Source organism: Bombus vosnesenskii, unplaced genomic scaffold, assembly GCF_011952255.1.
Source record: "Bombus vosnesenskii isolate JDL3184/JDL3185 unplaced genomic scaffold, Bvos_JDL3184-5_v1.1 scf7180000013991, whole genome shotgun sequence".
Taxonomy (NCBI): domain Eukaryota; kingdom Metazoa; phylum Arthropoda; class Insecta; order Hymenoptera; family Apidae; genus Bombus; species Bombus vosnesenskii.
Genome location: NW_022883317.1, coordinates 74,659 through 87,147, shown reverse-complemented (window position 1 = coordinate 87,147; position 12,489 = coordinate 74,659). Strand labels below are relative to the sequence as shown.

The following is a 12,489-nucleotide window of genomic DNA, read 5'->3' as shown; positions in this document are numbered from 1 at the left end:
GAATTCAAAAGTGAATTTTCAACTCGATCGACGTCGTGATGGATCGTTGCCTAATGCGAATACGTATAAAATTTAAGCGTCGGTGTTACGTATTACGGAAATCGACAGTGCGAGAAGCTTTTGCGTGTTCCCGAAGAGGAACGACGAAGCGAAGCTATACATTTTGCAGACGTTCGAAAGCTGATTACCTTGCTTTTGTGAATATGCTGATGCTGATATTCGCTGTCGAATTCCGGCTCGCTGAAATAGCTCTGGTCTTCCCAGTGAGGAGGTAGTCCTGTTCCTGTTCCCGGTATCCCCAAAGGTCCTGGCATCCCTGTCACACCGTCAGTGCTCTCGAACAGTCGCAAGACGCTGCGGTCTCGGATGTCCCTCAGATGCGATCTGAAATCCAGACGAGAACCTTTCGATACGGCTATGGTATTCCGGTACGGAAATTCTCGATCGACGTGCAGAAAAGTGAACACTTCTGTTATAGTTCTCCGTCATGGTTACAACACTAGTGGAAGATCTGAATTTGGTCTGTGAAATCGTACATAGAATGTATGCAGTATAAATTCCATGATAAATGTGAAAATTCATCGGCGATGCAAAGATCAGATATGCAAAGGTAATGCAAAAATAATCGTATCATGTGTAATTGATAAGATTTTTGTTGCGTTTAATGTAGAATATATAGATTGTTTGCGTTTCCCAGACTAATGAAACAACAGAACATTGATGGGTTGTTATAACTTCTTTGACACCATCGAAACCAATTTGGACATTGAATCTCGTTACAAATGCTGATATATATCCCATTACAAAAATTACCTTTGATCTTTTCTTTTCCAAATTCAATCGTCCTCGTGTGTCTACGCCAGAGATATAAATGCGTATCGCGAAAATGAAAATCAAGAGATTTCAATGTTCTTGTTGAAATATCTTTGACAGTATCGAATAAGCGCAGCTACAGACGGATCGACCAGGTTTAAGTGATCGACTAGCGAGTAGATTTTGGTAAATCGCTTTGTACAGGTGGAAATTTGACGAACTAGCTTGTTGGTCGACTAAAAGCGGTCTGAAACTGACAGGAAGCGTCAGACGGTTAAAGAATATAAAAAGTCGAATTCGGTGGTCGTCAACTGAACGCTACTAGACATTACTAAGCCACACGATCAAGCGTTTGTGTTCATACGCGAGAAACATAGACTCGTTGCTGGTCGAAATTTGCATTTACTCGAAACGACCTGGTGAAATTTCTCGTCAGACGATCACCGTCTAGTCCATCCTTCTGTAGTCGCTCTGGCCGATATGTACAGTCAAGTACCTGAGATCTTCGAGTTCGTAGAACATGTCCTTGTTGCTATCGTGTATGTAAACCTTGACGTGAGGACTGTCTAGATATTCCATAGTGAGTTGTTTGGGAAAACTTCTGACGAAGAGAGCCTTAACGGTGTCTATGCTAGTGATTTCGTTGGGTAGGAGCGCCCGCTTCGTCTCGTTTCTATACTGCAGGAACACTAGACCTAAGGAATCGTCCACAGAAACGCATCGTTTCGTCAGGAATGTCCGACAAGGGCATCGAGCAGCGAGGCAGCAACAAGACGCTCCTAATTCTATCGCGGGTCGATCGTTACCTAGTGGTCGCTCCAGAGTTTTGCTGGGGGTCCGTACGACGGGGAGGCTGCTTCTTTGCTTACCACCCCGTCGAAATCCAGTGCTCGATGTCTCCACCTCGGACATGATGCCCGGGTCGTCATCGAATAACATCGTCGAAGAGGGAGGTGGGTACCCGCGCGGAAGAGGCGACTGAAACAACCAAACGAAATCTGTCAGATCACCAAAGCATTGTCCTTTCTCTGCTTTTGCCTGTCTTTCGTCCGCGTATTTTCTTTTTTTTTTTTTTTTTTTTTATTTTTTTTTATGAAACGATCGTTCGAATCCAACGCGCATCAATAGAGAAAAAAAAAAGCAAAAGAAAGAAAAAGTCGTGTGTGAACGACGATACGATAGTGAAAAAACGATGTAAAAACGGACGCATGCTATCGTGCGATTCGAAACGATACAAAGAGAAAAGGGAGAAACGTGTATGAAAAAAGAGAGGAAAAAGAAGAATTACCTTTCTCTGGCGAGACTTGGTCCCCATCTGTTAGGCGGCGGCAGGTACACGGAAACACACACACACAAGTAAACCAGTTAGACGTATATATGCATGGAGCAGAAAAGGAGGTTGGCTGGAAATGTACTGTGAAAAGGTAAGAGCGAAACAATGCGATCGCGATCGCGATCGCGATCGATCGATCGTCTGTCGTTGGTCGTTGCTCGAGTTTCCAGGCTGCACGCAACTGGTCCTGTAAAAATCTCTCACGATCGCCAACATTTCCCATGCGCTCTTTCCATCTTCGTTCGAAGACGTTTCACAAAGTTGCAGATCGTTTCACGTCGTTTTCAAAGACGAAGTGAGCGACGCGGTTCGAGTGGACGGATAAAAAGGGATCGAAGGTGAGTAAAAATCGAAAATATCGTGGGAAAGATACGAGCAGGAAGACATGACGGTGCACGACAACGTGAAACGATTAGGTGCCACGTGTACGCCACCAAGACCAAGGTGGTGTGTAAACGATTAAGGACATAGACGACTCAAAGGGGCTAACGACTGCCGGCTGTTCTGTTTCCCCGAACTCGTTTTATTTTCTTCTTCTTTTTTTTCCTCTTTCTTCTCGTTTTCCCTCGCCCGACTCCGGCTCGAACCAGGACAAACAAAAGCGCGAAAAGGGCACGGTCGAAAATAAACGAAACTCGGCCTGTGTGTATATGTACATGCTGTTTGAACGTCGAACACGATCGGGGCAACGCGAGACGAGAAACGAGGACGGCGTAGGTGGATACGAAGCTTAATTAACCTCTTCCCTTCGTTACGCTCGGCTCTTGACCTCGGAATATATCCGCTAAAGTTGTTGGCCAGATACTTTGCTGGCACGATCGTCGCTTACGTAATCGTAGCACGCGAACCGCTAATTTCTATCGAGCATCGAAAAGAAGCGTAAAGCGGAGATACACAAACGCCCGTGTAACACCTTCGCTGCTAAAAAATCTGGCTATTTTGTGTAAACAATTACTCCCGCAAATATCGTGATAAACAAAATGGCGTAGAAATAAAACAAAGAAGCGTCGATGTAAGTAAACTTTCTTTGGCCAAATTCAAACTACTCCGTTGCGTGAAAATTTCTCGGAACATCGGCAATCTTCGTAGCCCCTGCGCGTCGATCGAGTCGGAGAGATGAAAAATATCAGAGAAACATAGAAAAAAAATTGGAGAAGACTCTGGATGAATCGTCAGCGATCCCAAAAGGGAAGCATCCACGGGAAGGTGGGTGTGTTCGAGGGGAACGTAAAGGGGAAGAAAAGACTCGAAAAAAGTGTAAACGAGAGCACAAACGATAAAAGTCAATATGTATTTACATGTTGCGGAAGCAAAGATTCACCTCGAGATCCATGGTGGTATGACGCGTCGGCGGCGTACCGTATTGGCCGTGTGGCGGCGGCAGATGATGGGGATGAAGGGGGTGTAGCTGCTGGGCCGCGTTGAACTGCTGATGATGTAGGGACGGTTGGTGATCGCCGCCGAGGGTGTGCCTCCTCGGCTCGTCCCTCGATCGGCCACCACCCCCTGAACCGCTTCTGCTCCCCGAGCCTCCGCCGACGCTTCCGCCACCTCCAACCCCCAACACACTTCCACCTCCGCCCCCGCCCCCTCCGACTCCACTACCCACGCCGCCGCCACTGCCGCCTCGCCGACCAGTTGCAACCTCGTTCGAGCCCGCCTCACCCTCCCCCCTGCCGGACCCACCTGAAACACGATACAAAATCACCCTTTAGTCGATGCTCTCCTTTATACAATATGCATTCTCACTTTTATGCGATACAGCGAAAATGTTTATCCGTACGTTCTATAGAATTTACATATATATACAAAACTAAAGTAAAAATGCCGGTTGCCGGGTAGTTTGGATTCTATAAAATTTACATATATATATACACAAAACAAAATAAATATATATATGTAAATTCTATAGAATTCAAACTACCCGCCAACCTACATTTTTACTTTTCTCTTGCTTTACCGACAGTCGTCATTTGCTGAATAGAAAGATCGCGAGAGAAAAACGGTAATTTAGGACCTAGAAAATCAATTATAGATTTTCCAGGTAAAATTTCTAGTAGATTGTCATTAACCGTTTGAATCGCAAGCAGCGCGATCGCACTGTTTAGATTTTGTGTTGAAAAGTCGCAGTACATTTGAATGCTACGGAAGACTGACGATATTTTGTATTTCATTGTTATCTTCTCAATAATGTTTATTGAACGAAACTTGAAATATTTAGAAACTAGTAGCACGCATGTATAATAATATAGACGTATTTCATAAAAATAAGAAATATGACAAGCGCTATTGCGCCGCTTGTTTCTCTTCGCAATCGATTAAGACCCCTGTTTTTTCAAAGACCCCTGACACTCAAACGCTTAACTGTTATTGTATTTAATTTAATTATTTCCAAAATAAACTCGATTTTCCAGGATCCCTCGCCTAATTTACCCTAAGGATTTACGTTATTATACACACACACACACACACACACACACGATACAGAAAGGACAGATGTTGTATTGAGATATGTGTAATTTTGTGTGCTACACTGGATTAGCCGCGAAGAAGTCACACACATATATGACTATGATTGTGTGTGGAAGTATGTGCGTGCGCAGCGTCTCGTAAAACAGAAGAATGCAACTGTTTCGTACGTATGGTGGTAAAGAGGATGGTGAGGCAAAAAAAGTGCTGCGGCGCATGCAATGTGTATCTACGAATATCTTGTAAATCACATATTAAATAAATGTGAAACTATTTTAATATCGTTTCTACGTGTAATGTGAGTGTTGCTGTACATTTATTTCGGCGACTCAGATCCACAATTCTCAACATGTTGCTTGCGATCATCTGTCGGGTTCGTTTCTTTTTTCGTTACGAAATTCAAGTTTGAACGATGACCATTAATTTAATATCAATTTAGTCGATTTGATCTGATATCGTCGATGTAGGATATGAAACGATCATTTTTGGAATTAGCTAGTCGTTTTCTCGCCGGCCTGGCACAGACTATCGCTTAGTCGCAAAACTACGTTAACGATAAAAGAGCTTGTCTTGTTCTTCGGAAGATTGGAAAAAGGAATTGAAAACGTTTGTTTCTCTCGGAAGACCGAGTAGTTCTGTGCCGATGGAATAACAAAGTTGGCAGTAAGGTGGCGAAAACGCGTAAAGGAAAACGAACGCATCCTTCGGTTTGGCTGTAAAAATGGAACGAGATTTCCGTGCAACGTTCCCCGTGTATACATTCTAGTGGCAGAGTGCTACAGGCGAACTTGAACGATTCACCACGCGAGGGCAGCTGTGTCGCTATCGCAAACTCGTATCCGCTAAAATCGCGATCTTTTGCGTCATTGTTGCGCCAAATGAGCGATATACTTTTCAAATATATGTACACGGCAACGTTATACGAGAGAGCCCTTATAACGCTCGAAATAGACACGTTGCCTATTTCCCATTCTTCTTCTAAATTCATAGCAAAGCTTCTAACAAATTCGACTGGATCTTTCTCTTGTTTGTATCCGTAGAACATCCTAACAAAGTTTAACCGGAAGAACATGGAGAACGCCTTGTATATTTTGCTCGGTCTCCCGCATGAATGCACTACCGAGGGAGCGACAAACGAGCGAATAAAGTGGCGCGTGTCTTGTGGCGCCTGCTGCTCGCACGTGTCTCCCGTAACTATTTCCGGCCACTTCCGCGAACGCGTTATTCTCGGCCGAGTTTACCTACGATTTTCTGCCAAATAGGTCGGCCCCACGTTACACAGAAAACGACAAGTTTTCTGCTTAATTCGCTTAAGGTATTTGTAGCGTGAACGATATCCCTCAACGGTGAAACGCGCCAAGACTCGAAAGCCATATTCTTCGCGTAAACAAAATTTCTTGCCTGTGTGTACTCTTTATGCGCGCACGCTAACAAACAATTCAGATATGAAGAGAACGCTGTAACTTTGCCTTGTAATATATGGGATTTTAAATATATATATCATATATTTCACGATACTTTTATTCGAAAACGGTGAGATTAGAGGGGGGATTTTTCTTTAAAAAACCACTCTTCTACCCATTTTACGCAACGTATTAGTTTTTCAACAAGCTAGTAGAAACGGTTTCTCCGTAATTAATCGAAAAGTCACAGGTGCTACGTGTTAAAACTTTCAACTTTCAAGACGAATATCTCCATTTTGGTGAATCGCATATACAGGGTGGTTGGTAACTGGTGATACAAGCGGAAAGGGGGCGATTCTACGCGAAAAAAGAAGTCGAAAATATAGAATAAAAAAAATTTTTTTTTAATTTTTCCATCGAGACACCGATCTATTAGTGAGATCCTTTATGACGTACCGCACGCGTACCGAACGAAAATTCAAAGTCGATTTTTTCGAAAGCAAAGCCTCAAACGAAAAATTTTTATTCTACATTTTCGACTTCTTTTTTCGCGTAGAATCACCCCCTTTCCGCTTGTACCATCACTTACCAATCACCCTGTAGATATAGAAAATTTCGAAGGAATTGTACGAAAATCCATCTACGCTACGAATGCCTCCTAACTTCTACTTTCGTATCGGAGATGCCTGTTTCGCGTTTACGGTTCTGGCCATTATTCGATCGTACACTTGGCCGCTCCCGACCAAATGATCGTCAGAATGTAATTGCAGAAAATGCAGTTCGATCAACGGCTATCGCTCGTGGCGCGATCCACATCGATCGCCAGATTTCCAACATATTCCAGCGGAATAGTCTGCTAAATGGAAACTATTCGCCAAGTAGCGATCAACGCGTAATCTATGCGATCGCAATCCGAATGGCACGCGAGTCTGTCGAGGAAGCTGAACGACGAAACGTCTGTGAGTTGAATCGGGCCAGCGCGTTGGAAGCTCGCGAGGCAAATGTAGGTCGCAAACGGTTGTTCATCCGTTGCTCGCTCGTCGGTCCGCCTGTTCGACGTCGACGTCCAATTAACGGCGAGCTTCGCGAATTCTGGCACACCGGGGCAAACGTGTTTGCCTCTATCTTCGCCATCATATCTGGACGAATGGACACACGCTATCGACACGAAGGACGTTTATCGATGAAATAAAATATAATCGACAATCTTTGAAGCTGATTGACAATGATTAACCCTATTAAAAAAAGTTTAACCCGTCTATTTCCTGCTAATTGATCGGGGAAATTGTTTTAACGCGAGAAAAGTAAAAATGCGAGATACAGTGGATACGTTGGTGATGTTGTCAAATGTTACAAATATTTTGGATATTTACGGTGAATTATCACCGAGCAATATTTATAGATTCGGTTGCGTATATTTTCTCCATACTCCAACTTTCACAGCTTTGAAAAATGATTTATAGGAAATCTATCTAACTATTGATTAAATTAAGCTGGTCGCTGTACTCGCTCTTACGATAGCACAAAACAAATATGACAAGAACTGGGCAAACATTACGAATATACGCTATCGAGATAGATGAGCCAGTGACGGTGTCGGGGCTCCACGATACTGTGAAAGGGTTAAAACGATCGATAATACGAACCCAAGAGTTTCTTCTCTGTCGTCGGATGCCTATCGATCGTAGTCTACCGACGAGCAGGACCGCCTCGCGCAATTAAAACGTCATTCGTCGTGGACTTATCTTCGGGGAAAGATGTGCTCGATGAAATCCATTAGCGGCAACACGAGAATTTTCTAACCGTATTGAAATCGGTTAAAAGCATCGACACGCGTGATTATCGATGGCAAGTACGCGCAAGCGAACGCTACGAGCGAAATTAAGCTCGCGCGAACGGTCGATCCGGCTGTCACCTTCAGCTTGCAGCAATTGATTTTTCTAACTAAACCTTGTGCACCCTCGAAATCACAGAAGTGCTTGCTACATAAGAAAAAAAAAGAAAAAAAAAGAAACTTGATAACGAGCTAGAACACGGAGACACGCGAAGCTTCGACCAAAGCAAACTTCAACTTCCTCGCTTTACAACGACGCTATATCGTTTCCACCTACACCTACAGTACGCGATACATATTCCCCTGCACTGACCGGTTCGATAAAACTCGAAGCGCCGCGGCCGACGATACGACCAACACTGGTAACTACCACGACACCGCGAGATTCTCGAACGCGTTTATTTTCAGAATAGCCGGCGAGCATGCACGCGAGCGAGGAAACGAAACCGACGAATCAACGAAAGCCTGCTGTCCGCCGGCTGTCCGTCGAGAAATCTAATCTCAACGTTCGGATATATGTGTGTATTCGATAATTCGTCACCGTAGATAAGATTCCGTACGGTCGGGCTGCGAATACCTGTAACCCGATACGAACAACATCGACTCGTTCTTCACATCGAACACGATGTATTTCTCGCGTAAAGCCGAATTTAGACTGTTTCGGTGTGCAGCAGCACAGCGGCTGAAACGAAGGTTGAAATTGACCTTCATCGACCGTGTTTCTGCGAAGTGCGAAACAGCGCAAATTCGTCTTAATATGTCGTTTCCCTTCTCGTATAGAAGACGCATTTTATTAATTAGAAATACGACGTTGCCATAGCTGGAGTATGGCAATTTTTCAAATATTTGTTCAATTAACATCGACTCGCTGTGAAATGGTTAATTCAACAAATTTTCCAAGTCTGACTCAGAGCTACGTGGATTATCGATAGGAGTTTTAAATAGTACTTGTACGAGTTTTGTGGTGTACTATTCTCAATTCGTATCAAAAGATCTGTCCGTCGTGAATGGAATTACTGTTGCTTCGTGAAATATCGTTCATCTGGGATTAGAGATGACGCGGACACTCGGTCCATGCATCCTTTATCTTCTATTATTATTCCGAGTAATTATCCATTTGGTTATGGTTTAAAGTGATTTTCTTTTTCTCTGATAAACGTATCGAAGGTAGGAAATTGGAGCGCGTTCCGTTTTCAGCGCCACGTAACGAGGACGGTGGATAAATTCGTTCCGATAAGCGCAACGAAAATAACCGACACCCTCGTGCAATCACAAGTTCAACGTTCCCTTTCGACTAGACAGACTACACCCACGCGAAAATAGTGTGACTGTAGTAATTATAGCGAACGTAGAATGGTAGGAGGGAAGGCCGACGGTGAGAATGTTGCGTGAAAAACAACCGTTGCCAATTTCTTTTCTTCTTTTTTTTCCAAAAAGAGTAAATGGTACTATATGTCGTTTTGAATATTTGTCCCATAGGTTCTCATTTTTTTTTGAGGAAAATATTCATCGTGTTATATAAATACTGAGAGCGTAAATTGAATCTAAATTTCAAATTAAATCTATTCGCACCAAAATTAATTCAGATTGTAAATGTATGTAATATGTACACACGATATCTTTCCAAATGCGACGAAGAACGCGGAACAACGATGCATCGAAGAAATCGAAAGGTGTAATAACGTACAGAACGCATAATTATAGAAATGCGGAAATATAGAAAATATCCGAGCTATGGTACTCTGTGTAATATTTAGGAAAATAAAAATGTTGGTATCTGATGTGTAATTTGTACGTGAAACATCGCATCGTCTAATAGCTTGGCCAAATACTACAGAGAAATTGAAACTTAATGTTCCATCGAAAAACTTACGTCATCCTGAAATATCACGACCCGAACATCATCGTACATTTTATAATTATCTTCTTTAACTGCTTCGATCGTATGATATTACATGTCAATAGCACACATGTATTCACTGATCTTTTCCTCGTTTATTTAAACAAATGGACGAGCTCTTATATAACTTTAGATCTTGTTTGTGTTATTGTCTTTGTTTTTAATTCTTGGTAATTAAGTTCTATTTAAGTACTTGGTTATTATGCAATAATTACGTATTAGCCATAATCGGTTTTAATTATTAAACTCTTGATAATTATAATTTATTAATCTATAATTGGATCATTCACTTACTTTTGCATCATTTCTCTTATCGTACTATTAATGGGATTTAAATGAAATAAAGAGTTTCCTATGCAAGTTTCACCTTTTTATAATTCTAAATTATAATTCTATAATTATATTTCCAGAAGTATGAATTCACGGAAAAATCTGCCGTCTGCTTAGTTATTCGACTTTTGATTTTTCAAAATACCCCACGAAAAGGTAATCGATCACACGTTCGAGAAATTCATCGACTTTAATCTATAGCACGCGATCGCATGCACCGCGCGTATCTCGCGATCCTGCGCGATTAGAATTACATTACACGTATGCTCGTGGCCCGATCGAACTTCATTACCGACACGGACACGGTTCCCGAACTAATGCGAGCCGTTTTAGTTTCTTGACCTCGACCGATACAACTGTTGCGCGTTTCCGCCGTGGTCACCACGAACAGATCACAAAACCTACACTACCGCCTAATTCTTATATTCATATGTCGGATTATCATTAGGATTTAAGGCGCGTAACGATTCTTCGTTTGAGTTAGCCATCGTTTTACGAGACAGAGATTATATTTACGCGAATATACAAGATTTTGCAAAATATTATGAATATTGAGTTTAATGAATGATAAGATTAACAGACGATAAGTTTAACTAATAATTAAATTAAAGAATAATAAGTTTAACGAACAATAAGAGGTACGAATAATATGTCTTACGAATAATAAATTTAACGAATAATGAGATTAACGATTGATAGGTTTTACGAATAATGAACTTAATTAACGCTATTAACAATGTTCCGGGGTTCAAACGAATCCACGATCAACGGGATAACTCTTTACTATGCGTAAAATAATTTTAAACACAAAAATACGATTGCTGAGACACTCGGTAAATTGCTCGATGTATCACTTTCCAAGGCGATCACACGAACGAATATCTGATGAAAATCTTTTTCGCTATACGACTGCATTTGTTATATGCTCGCTGGAGACATCGAGAAGGTTCCAATCGTCGTTGCTAGGCAATTTCTGTCAAAAGTTTGTTGTATACTCTTTGGAAACATCGAGAAAGATCGAAACGCCGTTACTAGGCAGTTTCTGTCTGGAGATTGATTCCTAATACAACGTGTGTCCCATTATATCGACATCTCGAAAGTACAATTCTATGTGATTTCTAGGGAGAACGATACAACCGATCCACACCTTCGTCAGGCAAAACGTTTATCCCGTGACCGTGGCTACGTTCGGCGACCAGTTGTCACCTTGAACCCACTTTCGCTTTCACAAATATCGAACAATTACAAATGACAATTGCTTAATTACAGTTATGATAAAATCTAGGCTAAAGCATTAGAAGGCTTCCTCAAAATTGCAAAGGGAAGGCTCCGGTTTTCCTTTCATCTCCGACACATATATTATCAATAATAAGACATTGTTAATAAAAATCGAGCAAAATGTGCACGTGTTTCTGGCAAGGCTGCGCAGTCGAAATCGGAATTTGGGAGAAATTTATGATCGCCGGAGTCGGAGTTGGAAGAACATTTTACAAAATTTTACTTGCCATTGAAGTTTCTAACTTTTTTCAATTTTTTTATAAATTTTACAAAAATCAAAAATATATAGAAAATGATCGCAAATTGTGTCGAAACCCCGACAGCAGCTAGTCTGCAAAGATTATCTTCAACACTGGGGACAATTAAAACGGATTTAAGAGAATCTATGAAAGAGGATTTGACTGAAGATATATAATTTCTTATTTTTATAAAAATCCTTTTATTTTTACTTGATATTCATTTCGTACTACTTTCTTTTGTTCTTCTATTTTAGACAAACTGCACTGTATCATTACATTATCATCATATCACATTATATTGTTACAGCATTTATTCGAAAAACTGTAATTTAATTTACCAATTGAATTTAAAGTCTTTTTCTTTACTGGCAATAGAAACTTTATTCTTACGGTTTCTTTGCTTTGTTTGCCTTTACTGCGAGCATAATATTTTTAGCTTTTTACAACACTGTATATAGTATATATAAACATACTGTCTACAAAACATTAATAATCTAATTATATACATACATACATATAATTAATATGTTAACAGCAAAAAAAAATAAAAATAAAAGGAGTGACGAATTTTCATTGCAGACTCTGCAGCCCTAACGACAGTAAGAGAAAGAGGCGAACTCGAGACCACGAAACACGATCATACGGGAACAAACGTCACGTATGAATCTGATTGATGAGAATGACCGTTGATTAGGCGCAAAAAAGTTTTGACTGGCTTTTATATCCTACAACCGCTCCGATACAGCATGTTTTATAACCGATGACTATAAGGGAAAAAGGTGATTTTTATGACGAGGGCCAAAGGAAAGGGATGTGAGAGAGGCGCTGAGTCTACAGCCGGTATACTCAGCGCCTTCACTACCACGGTGGGTATCTGTGACCCACGTTGC

The 12,489-nt window shown here is 41.4% G+C and overlaps 1 protein-coding gene across 25 annotated transcripts in view; it reads right to left on the bottom strand.

Moving 5' to 3' along the window:
- LOC117239422 overlaps positions 1-12,489 on the bottom strand; it is a 168,207-nt gene that overhangs the window by 85,315 nt on the left and 70,403 nt on the right. For 19 of the 25 annotated variants that reach the window (XM_033504939.1, XM_033504946.1, XM_033504943.1 and 16 more), the window contains exons 4-7: positions 3,468-3,832; positions 2,102-2,128; positions 1,310-1,791; positions 189-384 (exon numbers count right to left, since the gene is read on the bottom strand). In XM_033504939.1, coding sequence (XP_033360830.1) covers positions 189-384; positions 1,310-1,791; positions 2,102-2,128; positions 3,468-3,832 — 1,070 coding nt within the window. The remainder of the gene's footprint in view (positions 1-188; positions 385-1,309; positions 1,792-2,101; positions 2,129-3,467; positions 3,833-12,489) is intronic. The other 6 variants (XM_033504944.1, XM_033504950.1, XM_033504957.1 and 3 more) reach the window with 2 other exon arrangements.